The following is a 12,127-nucleotide window of genomic DNA, read 5'->3' on the forward strand; positions in this document are numbered from 1 at the left end:
CTGTAACGGCAGCCCCGCGGTCTGGGTTCAGCTTAGTGTTAGGGAAGCAGCTTTAGCCTAAAGCCAAGCCCCAGGCCCGCAAGGCAAGCCTTCTCCTCACCCCATTTCCACCTGGCTAAAGCTGGTATCAGTACCCAGCACTCAGGGACGTCGATGTACCTAAACCCATCTTATGTGGCCTTAGCAGCCAACCACGCTGGGGACCCTCCTTCCTCATGAGAGCCTTCTCCCCCCACTGCCTGGTGGGCATGGCTCTCCGCATTTCCTTCTTACGGCTTCGGCTGACCGCCTGGTTGATGGACTGGTTGACTGCACCACCCCTTCATTCAAACACGTATCTCTGAACCCACACTGCACTCTGTGCCAGGCCCTGTGGTGGGCTCTGGAGAGCCACGAGTAGAGAAAATAAACAAGCTTTTGCTCAGTGTGGTTTAGTGGGAGTGTCAGTCAAGCAAAGAAGTACAAACACATCATTTAAACTTTCAGTGTGATGTAAGGAGACCAGTGAGGCGGTGAGAGGCGGCGCGGGGACGTGCACAGACGGGTGCTCGCGAGGTGCTTTGGGGAGGCGTGTTTGAGCCAAGACTGAGCCGCTAAGAGGTTCATCCCTGCTCCTGCGTCTCCTCCTCGGCTGGCAGCCCCCTACACCTAGCCTCTAGTTCTCTACACTCCGTGCTCTTCACATCGACTTCCACTGCTTCCGTAACTATCTGCAAACAGCCTGATGTCTCCCGACTGCTTTCTTCAGCCAGACCTGTTGTGGTTTATGTGTGCCTACTGCCTTCCCAACATCTCCACCCAGATAGCTCCGGACATCTGAAACTTCTGCCCAGACAAAACACACACCCTCCTCTCCATCCAACCCATGGCCCTCCCCAACAAAACTAAATTCAGAGCAAAACCACTGAGTCTTTTTTCCTTTGCTCCCATATAGCTGATTGGCCCTGCCACCCATCCACTGGGCAAACCAAACACTTACGGGACACCCACGCATGCCTCCCTCCTTCTTCACCCTGTGATGGATTCCTTGGAAGATCTTGCCAATTTTCTGTCCTCATATGCTTTTCCATGTCTCAACGGCCACCACCTTTAATTCTGGCAACCGTTTTGCCCATCTTGACTTCGGCAATGGTTTCCAGGCTGGCCTCCCCCATTCACTCTTGATCCACTGATTTTTTCTCTTCACTACAGAGTGATTGATTCAAAATGCCATCTGATCGTCTCATCCCTCCCATCCACAGCTGTTAAAATCATTCAGCAGTTTCTCCTGGGTCTCTGAATAATGGTCAGACTCCCTAGTGCTGTCTATGAGATCTTGCACGGCCTGGCTCCGGCCTGCCTCTCCCAGCCTCTGTCTCACGCCTCTGCGCCCTTCATAAAGGATGATCTTATTCACCGCCTTGAATGCATCATCCCCTCTCCCCTGCATGTCACTTCCTCTCTCATGCACTCAGTTCCTACTTATCCTCCACATCTCCGCTCAGATGTCACTTCTGCGAGGAAGCTTCCCTGGAAATCTTAAATTGAATTCTTTTGACACACTGCCGTGGTACTTGATGCTATAGCATGTATATAGGTTTGTGCAGGTGGTTGTGAAAGTCACTCGGTTGTGTCCGACTCTGCGACCCCACGGACTGTAGTCCATGGAATTCTCCAGGCCAGAATACTGGAGTGGGTAGCCTTTCCCTTCTCCAGGGGATTTTCCCAACTGAGGGACTGAACCCAGGTCTCCCACATTGCAGGTGGATTCTATAGCAGCTGAGCCACCAGAGAAGCCCAAGAATACTGGAGTGGGTAGCCTATCCCTTCTCCCGAAGATCTTCCTGACCCAGGAATCGAACCAGGGTCTCCTGCGTTGCAGGTGGGTTAGCTGAGCTACCAGGGTTATAACCAGGTTAAGCCCTGGTTATATTATAAGTTTATATAGGGAAGCCCTGGTTATTATATAGGTTTATAATTAAGCATAAATGTTTAATATTTATTAAAGTCACTCTCTCCCCAATGGAAACTTAAGTTCTAATGTAAACTGTACTATACTTTCTCTTCCTTCTCCTTGTTCCTTTCCCATCACCCCCTTATATGTGAACATTTCCTAAGATATGGTGCCTCTCCCCATTTGGACTTCACATCCTTTCAACCATAGGGAGCTCTTTACCTCGTAACTTCAAAGCCTTTATCCGCAACCCCAATCTCTCCAGAGATCTAGTTGAGCATCTTCAAGTAGGCCAGAGGTTTTACAACACTTCAATTGCAACCCATGGTTGGAACATTTCCCTTGGCAACTTAACGACATATACATATCCAAAATATATGTGTCATGAAACAACAATACTATCATTCTGGTTTTTTTTCCTATTTGATTTCATTTTAAAAACATTTTGATTTTTTATGTAATTTCAAGACTTACTTGGAAGGGTCATAACCTGTAGTTTAAAACACACCATACCAACGTGCTGTTACCAGGTATTTCCACACAGACATTTCTTCACAACCTCAAACACAATGTATTTATTTCCCAAATCATTTCTCAACCAAACTTCCTTAGTAAGGAATACAATCATTCTGAGTCACTCAGGATGAACATTTTGAAGAGTCATTTTGGATCCCTGCTTACCCCAGAGTTGCTGAACCTATTGCCTCCTCCCCTTCAGTGAGTCACTCCCCAGCCCATCCTTTCCATTCTTGCCATCACAGCTCAGTTATACTGAACTTGGAACAGTGCAATCACCTTTTTACCTGGTTCCCTACTTCCTGACTTTTCACGTAGAAGGTGACACGTTTGAATCACAACAGGCAGAAAGGCACATCAAGGCAGAAAGGGAATGCAGCTCTTTGGTTCCACTGGACCAACAAAGGAATATGTAGAGAACTGAAATGAATGAGCCTTCACCTGCCTTCATCTACTCAACAAGCTGCTTGACTCGCTAAATCTCGATCCAGGCTGTCTCATGCTTCTAAAGTTTTGATTATAATCCAGAAACCGAGCCCTGGCGTTGCGGCAACAGCAGGCAGACTTACCCATGTCTGCAGTGACCATGGTGGACTGGTTTTCAGGGACAGACACAGAGGTCTGGTCCTGATCCACGCTGTGAGAGTCCTCGTTGGCCTCATGTTGACTCTGGCTGAGCTCTGATCGCAATTCCGAGTACTCATCTTCCTCCCTGAGAACAAAAGGGAAGTCAGACTCCACTGACAGACACACAAGACACATCCCCAGAGAATGTCCTTTAATAACAAGATAAAGACACTCAGAACACAAACAGACAGCTCTCCTCTCGGGGCCCCATGGACCAGGATTCCTTTCAGGATAACTAGATGGGCCTTGTTTGACGCTGAAAGTTTCCATATCCAAACCCACACACCCGACAAGACTCGTTTATCAGCCTACCAGAAAACTCCCCCCTTCAAACATTTCCTAAAGAAAGTAGGCTTCTTCACCTCCTCAAATTCCAAGGCAAAGAAGAACTGAGGTTCCTAGCACTGAGGCTACAGTGAGCAGGACCATCAAGGGCCTAGTGAAAAGGAGTGACTCAGAGCATCACCACCAGAGCCCCACGCTGTGCTTCCTTCTGGGAAGAGAATAGAAGGGCTGCCGAGGTTACAGAGACTGGAAAACCAGCATCCTGTCTGTGCAGATCGAAACCAGTGCTCTGAGAGGTGTAGGGGTCAGCGTGTTTGAGAAAAACCACACTTAGTTTCTCTAAAAGAAGTAAGTGGAGTTAGGGGACAGGAAAGGAGAATGGGGTGAGGGGGAAGATCAGTGAGTGAGCGAGCAGCACTCAATGGTCTGTTTCCTTCACTCTGCCTTTGCTAGTAGGAAGATAACTTTGAAATTCATCCGTGTTTCATCTGCACAAACACACCCACTCCCTTCTCAGCCCCTCATGGATCCCTTGTAACCTTTGGGCTCTGAATTAGTCATGGGCAAGCTAAGAAAAGTTACAATTGCAGTATGTATTTCAAAGTGCACACAGACCTCCTTCCCACGCCACCGCCATCACTACACACACACATGATACAGACAAGTAGAGAGCAAAAATTAATCTTCTTTGATGTATTTTGCAAGTGAGCCAGAAAAGAAAATTTTCAGGGGGTTTAATTATGAGTAAAGTCCGAAGGTGTCTTCTCAGCCCCAGGGGGAGGGTGTCTGTGAAGAAAGGAAGAAATTCTCTTACCCTGGCATTCACATTAAGTTGCTGACAACTGGAGGGTAAGGGCAGAAAGTCCACAGTTTTGGGTGGGCCAAGATGGTGAGTGGTGATCGGTGAGACTTGGGGAAGAGGCAAATGCCATCTGAAGCTCAGGAGACACATCCATACCAGAGAAATGGGAAGAACTCTCCAGAGTTCTTGGTTTTCTCAAGAAATGAACACCCGTCCTCTCAGGGCAAGAATTCAGCTGAGCCCTTGCTTTATAAAGTATTTCTGATAAAAGCCACACAGAAATCTAGGAAGACTTTAAACAGATATAAAACCAGCAGGCATGCAGAATGTGAATTAGAATGGGAGTGGTAATGGGAAAAAAATATAGGTTAATGTTATATGAATAAGTTAATTATTAGATATTTGCACAGCCAACAGTAATTAGGCTTAGGAAAGAAAAACAATTAGAAAGAACTCTTAAGCGTCACCACCTTTTTGGTCTAGAGGGTAATTGTGCTCTGATCCATCAGCTTCCTTTCAATCAGCAATTGAAATCCTGATTTTAGTTAATGGGAGATTTTGGGTATAATGAATAAATTACCTTTGTTGCATGGCCAATGTAATCAGCTTCAGCTTGGCTGAGACTGTTTTTCAGCCAAAAAAGCTGCTGCTGTACCTCTGGTGTAAATGGTATTTGCAAAATCTTTTATAGCCACCTTCAACTGTCTTGGCTTGGCAGGTCCCAAACATCTAGTGCCTGCCAAATCTCCTGCTTTGTAAAAAAAATTACTTTATTAGGATGGGTTTTATAAAGAAGTGAAAATGGAAGGGGTGGGAGAAGGAAGCATTCAGTAAGGAAGGGAACATTCCTTACTAAGGTGAGACCACAGACTGAAGAATGATACCACACGAGAAATGTCACCTTAAGGCAGAGACTTTCAGTGTCATGAAATGCAAGCCAAGAATGCTCTTTCAAGGTATTTGAGCATCAAGACAAGGACAGGAAAGCGAAAACCAAGTTGATGCTGCTCTTTTGGGAGTCAAATTTTATGTTCACAACTGGGCTTCTCATGTGGCTCTAGTGGTAAGAACCCACCTGCCAATGCAGAGACATGAGAGATGTGAGTTTGATCCCTGGGTCGGGAAGATCTCCTAGAAGAGGGCATGGCAATCCACCCCAGTATTCTTGCCTGGAGAATCCCATGGACAGAGGAGTCTGGCGGTGAAAGCGACGTAGCGCACACACACGTGTTCACAACTAATTCTACCCTAAGAAGGATGCTCTGGGTGGACTGCAGCTCTGGGGCTGCAGGTGGGCAGTGACCAGGGAGGACTTCCAGGATGAAGCAGTACTACAGAAGAGTCTGAAGGTGAGCCATTTTAGACAGGTCATGAGGGTGCATGGGCACATGCAGAGCCTCAGGGGAGCCCGTGGATGTGAACTTGGGAGTGTGGAGCTTGGGACAGAGGGGACGGATAGCTGAAGCCAAATCAGGGTGCAGGATGGAACCCTGAGGCTGGAGGAACACTCAGGCCACTTGCTGAGTGGGCAATATTGGCCAGAAGCAAAACTTATTGTATTGAAGAAGGCAAACAATCAGGGTCAAATGGTGGAAATAAATGTAAAATAATGTGTGAAGTCAAGGAATTCAGGGGAAGGAGTAAGTGTTGTGAGATCTTTTATGGAAACAGATCAAACAGGCAGCAGGGAAGTATAGACGGTCTGTGTTCTCGACCCCACAGGGAGGGGCTGAGGTGAGCACTTATCACCCCTGGTGAAGGATCCCCCTTAGGGTATCATAAGGAAGGTTACAGTACAACACTACGTGAGCAAACAGAGGAAACAGAGGTAGAAATCAACCTTGTGAGGAGATTGTGTGCAGTCTTGTGCCCCCAAAATGAGGCACTGAAAGGTTAAACCTAAATATAAGAAAGTTTGTATAGCCCTATTTCTCTTACTGACTTTGGTAAAAAACCATGGAGTCATCTATCTTTGCCCTCTCAACATCCTTACCGGCAGGAACTGGGAAATGACAAAAACCAGTGCGCTCCAAGCACTCTGTAAGCTGCCGGACAATTTGGGACTTCAACATATGGAGGAGAAGGATGCTGGGGGCTCTCTCTATTGTTTTAGTCAGAAGCATTGGTCCATCCAGAGCAATGGGAACAAAAAGTTAAAAAAAAAAAACAAACCAACAAAAACCCTGCAGGTCCATGGCAGTTTTACAAAGACAAGAATTTGAGGAGTTTTTTCAAGGTTCCTCTGAGCAGCAGGCTCACCTAACTGGTCAAGGTGTGAATGACACACAGCATCAGCATCTCAAAGTGACTTCACTGTTTGCTTCCTTTCATGGTGTAGACACTAACTCTTGGTAAGTGATTTATCTTATTTCTTTGGGGAAAAAGATGCCTGATCTGCAGAACACTAACTGCTAATGCTGAAGATAAAAAGGAAGAAAATATGAAAAGGTCCAAGTAGTAGTCAAATTAAGTTAAAAAAACAGAAGCTTTGATAAACTGATAAATATTGCTAATTCTATGCTATTGTGGTAGTTTCTTAACTGTTGTTCTTCAGTCAATCGGTGGTGTCTGACTCTTTGCAACCCCATGGATTGCAGCACGCCAGGCTTCCCTGTTCTCCACTATCTCCCGGAGTTTACTCAAGCTCATGTCCATTGAGTCGGTGATGCGATCCAACCATCTCATCCTCTGTTGCCCCCTTCTCCTCCTGCCCTCAATTTTCCTCAGCATAAGGGTCTTTTCCAATGAGTTGGCTCTTTGTATCAGGTGGCCAAAGTATTGTAGCTTCAGCATCAGTTCTTCTGATAAATATTCAGGGCTGATTTCCTTTAGGATTGACTGGCTTGATCTCCTTGCTGTCCAAGTGCCTTTCAAAAGTTTTCTCCAACACCACAGATTGAAAGCATCAATTCTTTGGCTCTCAGTTTTCTTTATGGTCCAACTCTCACATCCACACATGACTATTGGAAAACCATAGCTTGGTTGGCAAAGTGATGTCTCTGCTTTTTCATAATTATGGAATTAGAAAGTTACCAGGTGTTTTTTTTTTTTTTGCACATAGAGGGTCATCTCAGGATTCTAATGGTACATTATTTCATTCACTTAGAAGCATTTGTGAAGTGATTCCAAGTCACTCAGTTTAGAGTTGCAGTGATTAAAGCTTGCTACTAGCTCAATAACAGCAGCAGCAGCAACAACAAAACACTCCTGAGGCATGCATTAGGCTGTATGCTGCTGCTGCTGCTGCTGCTGCTGCGGCGCGTCAGTCGTGTCCGACTCTGTGTGACCCCATAGACGGCAGCCCACTAGGCTCCTCTGTCCCTGGGATTCTCCAGGCAAGAATATTGGAGTGGGTTGCCATTGCCTTCTCCAGTTAGGCTGTATACACACCTGCTTAACTAGCAGAGGCAGAAAAGTCACAGAGTGGCAGACTGGCAGGGATCGTGGTGATCACTTAAGCCAGGATCAATACCTTGTTTTACAAATAAGACCACGGACACTCCTAGAGGCTAAGCGACTTACCTAAGATTATCCAACCAGTTAGCAATACAGCCTAATTCCTAAATTTACTACAAACAGAACAATAATATGATGGCTTAAGGAAAAGATTTTTTTAAAGATTCTTTCTCATTATTAGCTAGAGGTGAAATGATCTAATTGATCATTTCAATGATGATAAAAGTCAATGAAAGTTTAACTCTTACCATGCTTTCCAGACCTCAAGCTAAAGTCCTGTGGAATCAGCAGCATTTGATAAAAATGTTACTTCAGAAGCAATCCCTATACCTATCTTATTTTGGGGTGCACATTGATGCCTTGTCACTGGATTGGAGTAACTGGTGAACAAGATCCAAATGGACATGCCTTGGGAGCTGTCAGTCAACGGTGGCCAGCCCACTGAGCCTACCTGACTTTGTTTTTGGTTTTTCTTTTGGAACACACTTGGTCTCTGCATTTAAAGGCAGAATTGCCCTGAAACAGCCATCATTTCTTTAAAGAACAAAGATGTTTTAGATACAAGGTATTCTTTTCAGTTCTCTTAGAGGATCTATAGCAGTGAATAAGTGATGAGTAAATACCTCTTATTTTCCCATACAGCACAGAGGAAGTTCAGACTCATCTAGGAAACTTACGATGACTAACTGAACAAACGGGACTCTGAAACGCTCTCCTATGTGTATAATAATTCACCCTTGTCAGCCATGAGTACCAGTTTTAACAAGATCTGATAAAGGATCCGTATTCAAACACTTCAAATAATGAACAAGGGTGGAATGTACACCATATAAGAAGATATGGAGAGAGAAAAACCCACCTTATCTTTCTAGGTTTTATTTTTATTTCATATTTTATTCTTTAGGCCACAAGCTAATCAGAACAAGTTTTGCTGGGAGACAAAGATGTTTTGGTTACACTGTTTGAGATGCAGCAACATGAAGTGGGACAGACAGCTGCACCACACAGGCCAAAGCGTGGGCCTAAAGACCAGGGGAAGGGCCAGGCACACCGTATGGGCACGAGATTTGAGAGACTGGACTATGTGAGCACACAGAGGCTCTGGATACTCGCTCAGTCACCAGAGGAGGGGCACTCTGCAGACGAAGAAGCACAAGGGTTAAATGCCAATGTGCGAGTGATATAAACAGGAGGGGTCAGTGCTTTAGGGGTGCAGCCATCCTGGTGAAAAGGATGGGGGAGAGCCCAGGGTAAGGGCCAAAGCTGAGGATGGCTCTTAGGGAAAGAGAAGATCTAGGACCTGCAGGGTTAGGGAGGTTCGAGAAGGGAAGCAGGATTTAGGGTTAAATTTAGGAAAAGGGCCAGTAACAAGAAAAAACTCACCAAATTTTTCAGTTAAGAAATCACTGGTGATTTTCAAAAAAGTCTCTTAGCTTATGCTGCTGTAACAAAGTACCATAGACAAGCTTAAATGACAGAAATCTATTTTTTCATAGTTTTAGACTTCAGTTGGGTTGGAGAAGGAAATGGCAACCCATTCCAGTGTTCTTGCCTGGAGAATCCCGGGGATGGCGGAGCCTGGTGGGCTGCCATCTATGGGGTCGCACAGAGTTGGACACGACTGACGCGACTTAGCAGCAGCAGCAGCAGCAGCAGCGGACTTTGGCTGGTGGTCCAAAATCAAGGTGCCGGCACGACTGGTTCCCGGTGAGGGCTCTCTTCCTGGCCTGCAGATGGCTGCCTTCTCCGTGCACCCTCACATGGCAGGGAAAGCGCAGGAGAGCAAGTGAGCTCTCTGGGGTCACTAATCCTGTCACGTGACCGCAACTTCGTGACCTTGACTCAACTACATTCCATCTCCAAACACTGTCACATAGAGGGTTTCATCACACGAACTGGAGGCGAGGCGTAGCACAGTTCAGTTCATAGCAAAAGGAATTTGGCAAACCACTGGGGTCAGAAGCCAGACAGCTGTGGGCTAACAAGCAAATGGGAAATGAAGCAGAAATCATGGACTACTCAGAGTTGGCAGTGAAAGGTTGATGTTATGAGAGCAGCTTTTGGGAAAAGAAAATAATCTCCTTGGGAAACAATCTGCTTAGACATCTTTTTTTTTTGCCCCCTCCCCTAGATGCAAAGTGAGCTACTGACATATTTTTCCATTTTATCCATCTCATTATACAATCCCCCCAACTCAGATGAGCATTAAAACAAAGCCACTCAGAACATAGAGTTAAGTGAAAAAGCACCTATTACAAAACAGTGTGTGCTATATGATCCAATTTGTTTAAGATATTCATGAGTAAATATTTTTAAAAGGCCATAAATACAAACTGTTTATTCCAAGCAGATGAGATTTAGGATGCATTAGGCAGGGTTCAGTTAGGAAAACAAATGCTTTTGGATGTTTCAAGCAGGATTTAATTTAGGCAGTTGGAAGGACCAGAGAAAAGAAGGCAGGGTGGGGGGCAGCTGGCGCTGTCAGCCTTGGCATCAGAGCTGTGATGGAGAGACTGCTGCTGCCCCACTCCTGCCCACAGCTCAGGCTCAGGCTGGTCAGCGCAGGGTCGTCATGCTCACCAAAGCCACAATGACGGCCCCACCTTCTCACTGCCTTCCAGACCTGGCAGATCCAAAACTATCCCAGAGTTAAGGGAGTTTGGGAGGTAGTCCCTAGGGTCAGTCTTCTTTGATTTGGGGGGACTACAGAGGTGTGGGAACGGAACCAGGCACAAGCAACATGCACTGTAACCTACTGTCTTTGGCTCCTTGACAACCAAATGCATCCTCTCACACATATTCAGTTCCAAATGGCTATAACGATACCATCAAGCTTCTGTAACTATCCCTTGTTCAATCGTATTAATAAATGTACTCACCTTCTTATCGAAATGGGAGACCCAAAGTCCCATTTATATCCATGGCTGGGTGACCGTTCCTCTTCTAGTTTAATGGCAAATTCACCTAAATCATGTAGCCCAACTATTACATGCTACGTTTTACCAATAACAACTCACCATATATAATGGGAGAAAACCAGAAAGTAAAAAGGAAATTGCATATATGCATAAACAAGCAAGAAATTATGCAGACCCACTTAGGGGTCTGGCCCTAGGTGGACTGACCTGTACTGTAATCCTCTAATTTACTAACTTGTATCACTGGGCAACATCCAGGAGGTATGCTAGGGAATCCTGTGAGTTCCATACACAGTCCTCCCTGCCTCATGGTACAGTTACAATCCAGTTTCCCCTGGAGAGTTGGGATCCCGCTAGTACAGTCACTCCCTTCACTGCCTGTTGTTTCAGTGACATGAGATGTCCCAAGGGCTAAGTGGCAGCAATGGAATCACTGCTGTTTGCCAGTCATCTTTCCCTTGGAAATGAAACTTCTAAAACTAGCAGAGCTCAAAGTTACCAAGAGGGAAAGCAATCATTTTTTAAGTGGGCTTTTAGGTGTAAGAATGAGAGGAGCCACTTGTATTTCCACTTCTTGGTTCCTGAAGCCAGAAAAGCAGGACCATGTCTTGTTGCTAGTTGGGAGCATTTACCGCGTGTACAGGGATTTTAAAAATGTTACCACCTGGGTGGGATACAATGGTAGCCTAGGTCCACTATGAGATTTATTGATGATGCCACTTGTCACCTGATGTAGTATGGACTGAATTATGTGTTATTGTTCATATTGTTACTACCACCCCAATTCTATGTTGCAGTCCTAACCTTCAAAGTGATGGTATCTGGATGGGACCTTTGAGATATAATTAGATCTGATGGGATCCCTCATGACGGGATTTGTACCCTTATGAAATAACAGAGCTTGCCTTTTCCCTCTCTTCCTGCCATGTGAGGACATGGTGAGAAGGAAGCCTTCAGGAGGACAGGAAGACAACACTCACTGAAGAAATGAATTGGTTGGCACTTTGACTTTGGACTTTCCAGATTCCAAAACTGTGGCAAATAAATTCCTATTGTCTAAGCCACCGGTCTACAGTATTTTGTTACAGCAGCCTCAGCTGACTAATGTATCTTCATCAATCTTCATTTAGACTGGAAGAGTACAGGTATTTTTGGATCCCAGGGGCTAACATCTGCTCAGAGCGAATAATTAGCCCAGAATGTGGGTATCTCTTTTTCCTACTGTACAGTCTCCCCTGTAAAATGGGTAGAAAGAAGATGGACTGTACCCACGTGTGACAAGATTATAAACATCTTCATTAAAGAGTTCTGGATCTGTGAAGGAGGTCTGGTAAGGGAACTGGATAAGAGGTCATACAGTACAGTGCGAGGTCAGGTCCTTGTTCACCAGACCAGAGATTTTTCAATGACAAAGATCAAGTAAAACTTTAGTATCAGTTCAGTTCAGTTCAGTCACTCAGTCACGTCCGACTCTTTGTGACTCCATGAATTGCAGCACGCCAGGCCTCCCTGTCCATCACCAACTCCCAGAGTTCACTCAGACTCATGTCCATCGAGTCAGTGATGCCATCCAGCCATCTCATCCTCTGT

General features: G+C 45.5%; 1 protein-coding gene across 4 annotated transcripts in view; it reads right to left on the reverse strand.

Annotated features, from left to right (window-relative positions):
• Nucleotides 1-12,127, reverse strand: part of MCC (mutated in colorectal cancers) — a 318,792-nt gene that overhangs the window by 95,624 nt on the left and 211,041 nt on the right. For all 4 annotated transcript variants that reach the window (XM_010848367.1, XM_010848366.1, XM_010848368.1 and 1 more), the window contains exon 4: nt 3,019-3,161. In XM_010848367.1, the coding sequence (XP_010846669.1) occupies nt 3,019-3,161 (143 nt within the window). The remainder of the gene's footprint in view (nt 1-3,018; nt 3,162-12,127) is intronic.

This window comes from Bison bison, unplaced genomic scaffold, assembly GCF_000754665.1.
Source record: "Bison bison bison isolate TAMUID 2011002044 unplaced genomic scaffold, Bison_UMD1.0 scf7180017864264, whole genome shotgun sequence".
Taxonomy (NCBI): Eukaryota; Metazoa; Chordata; class Mammalia; order Artiodactyla; family Bovidae; genus Bison; species Bison bison.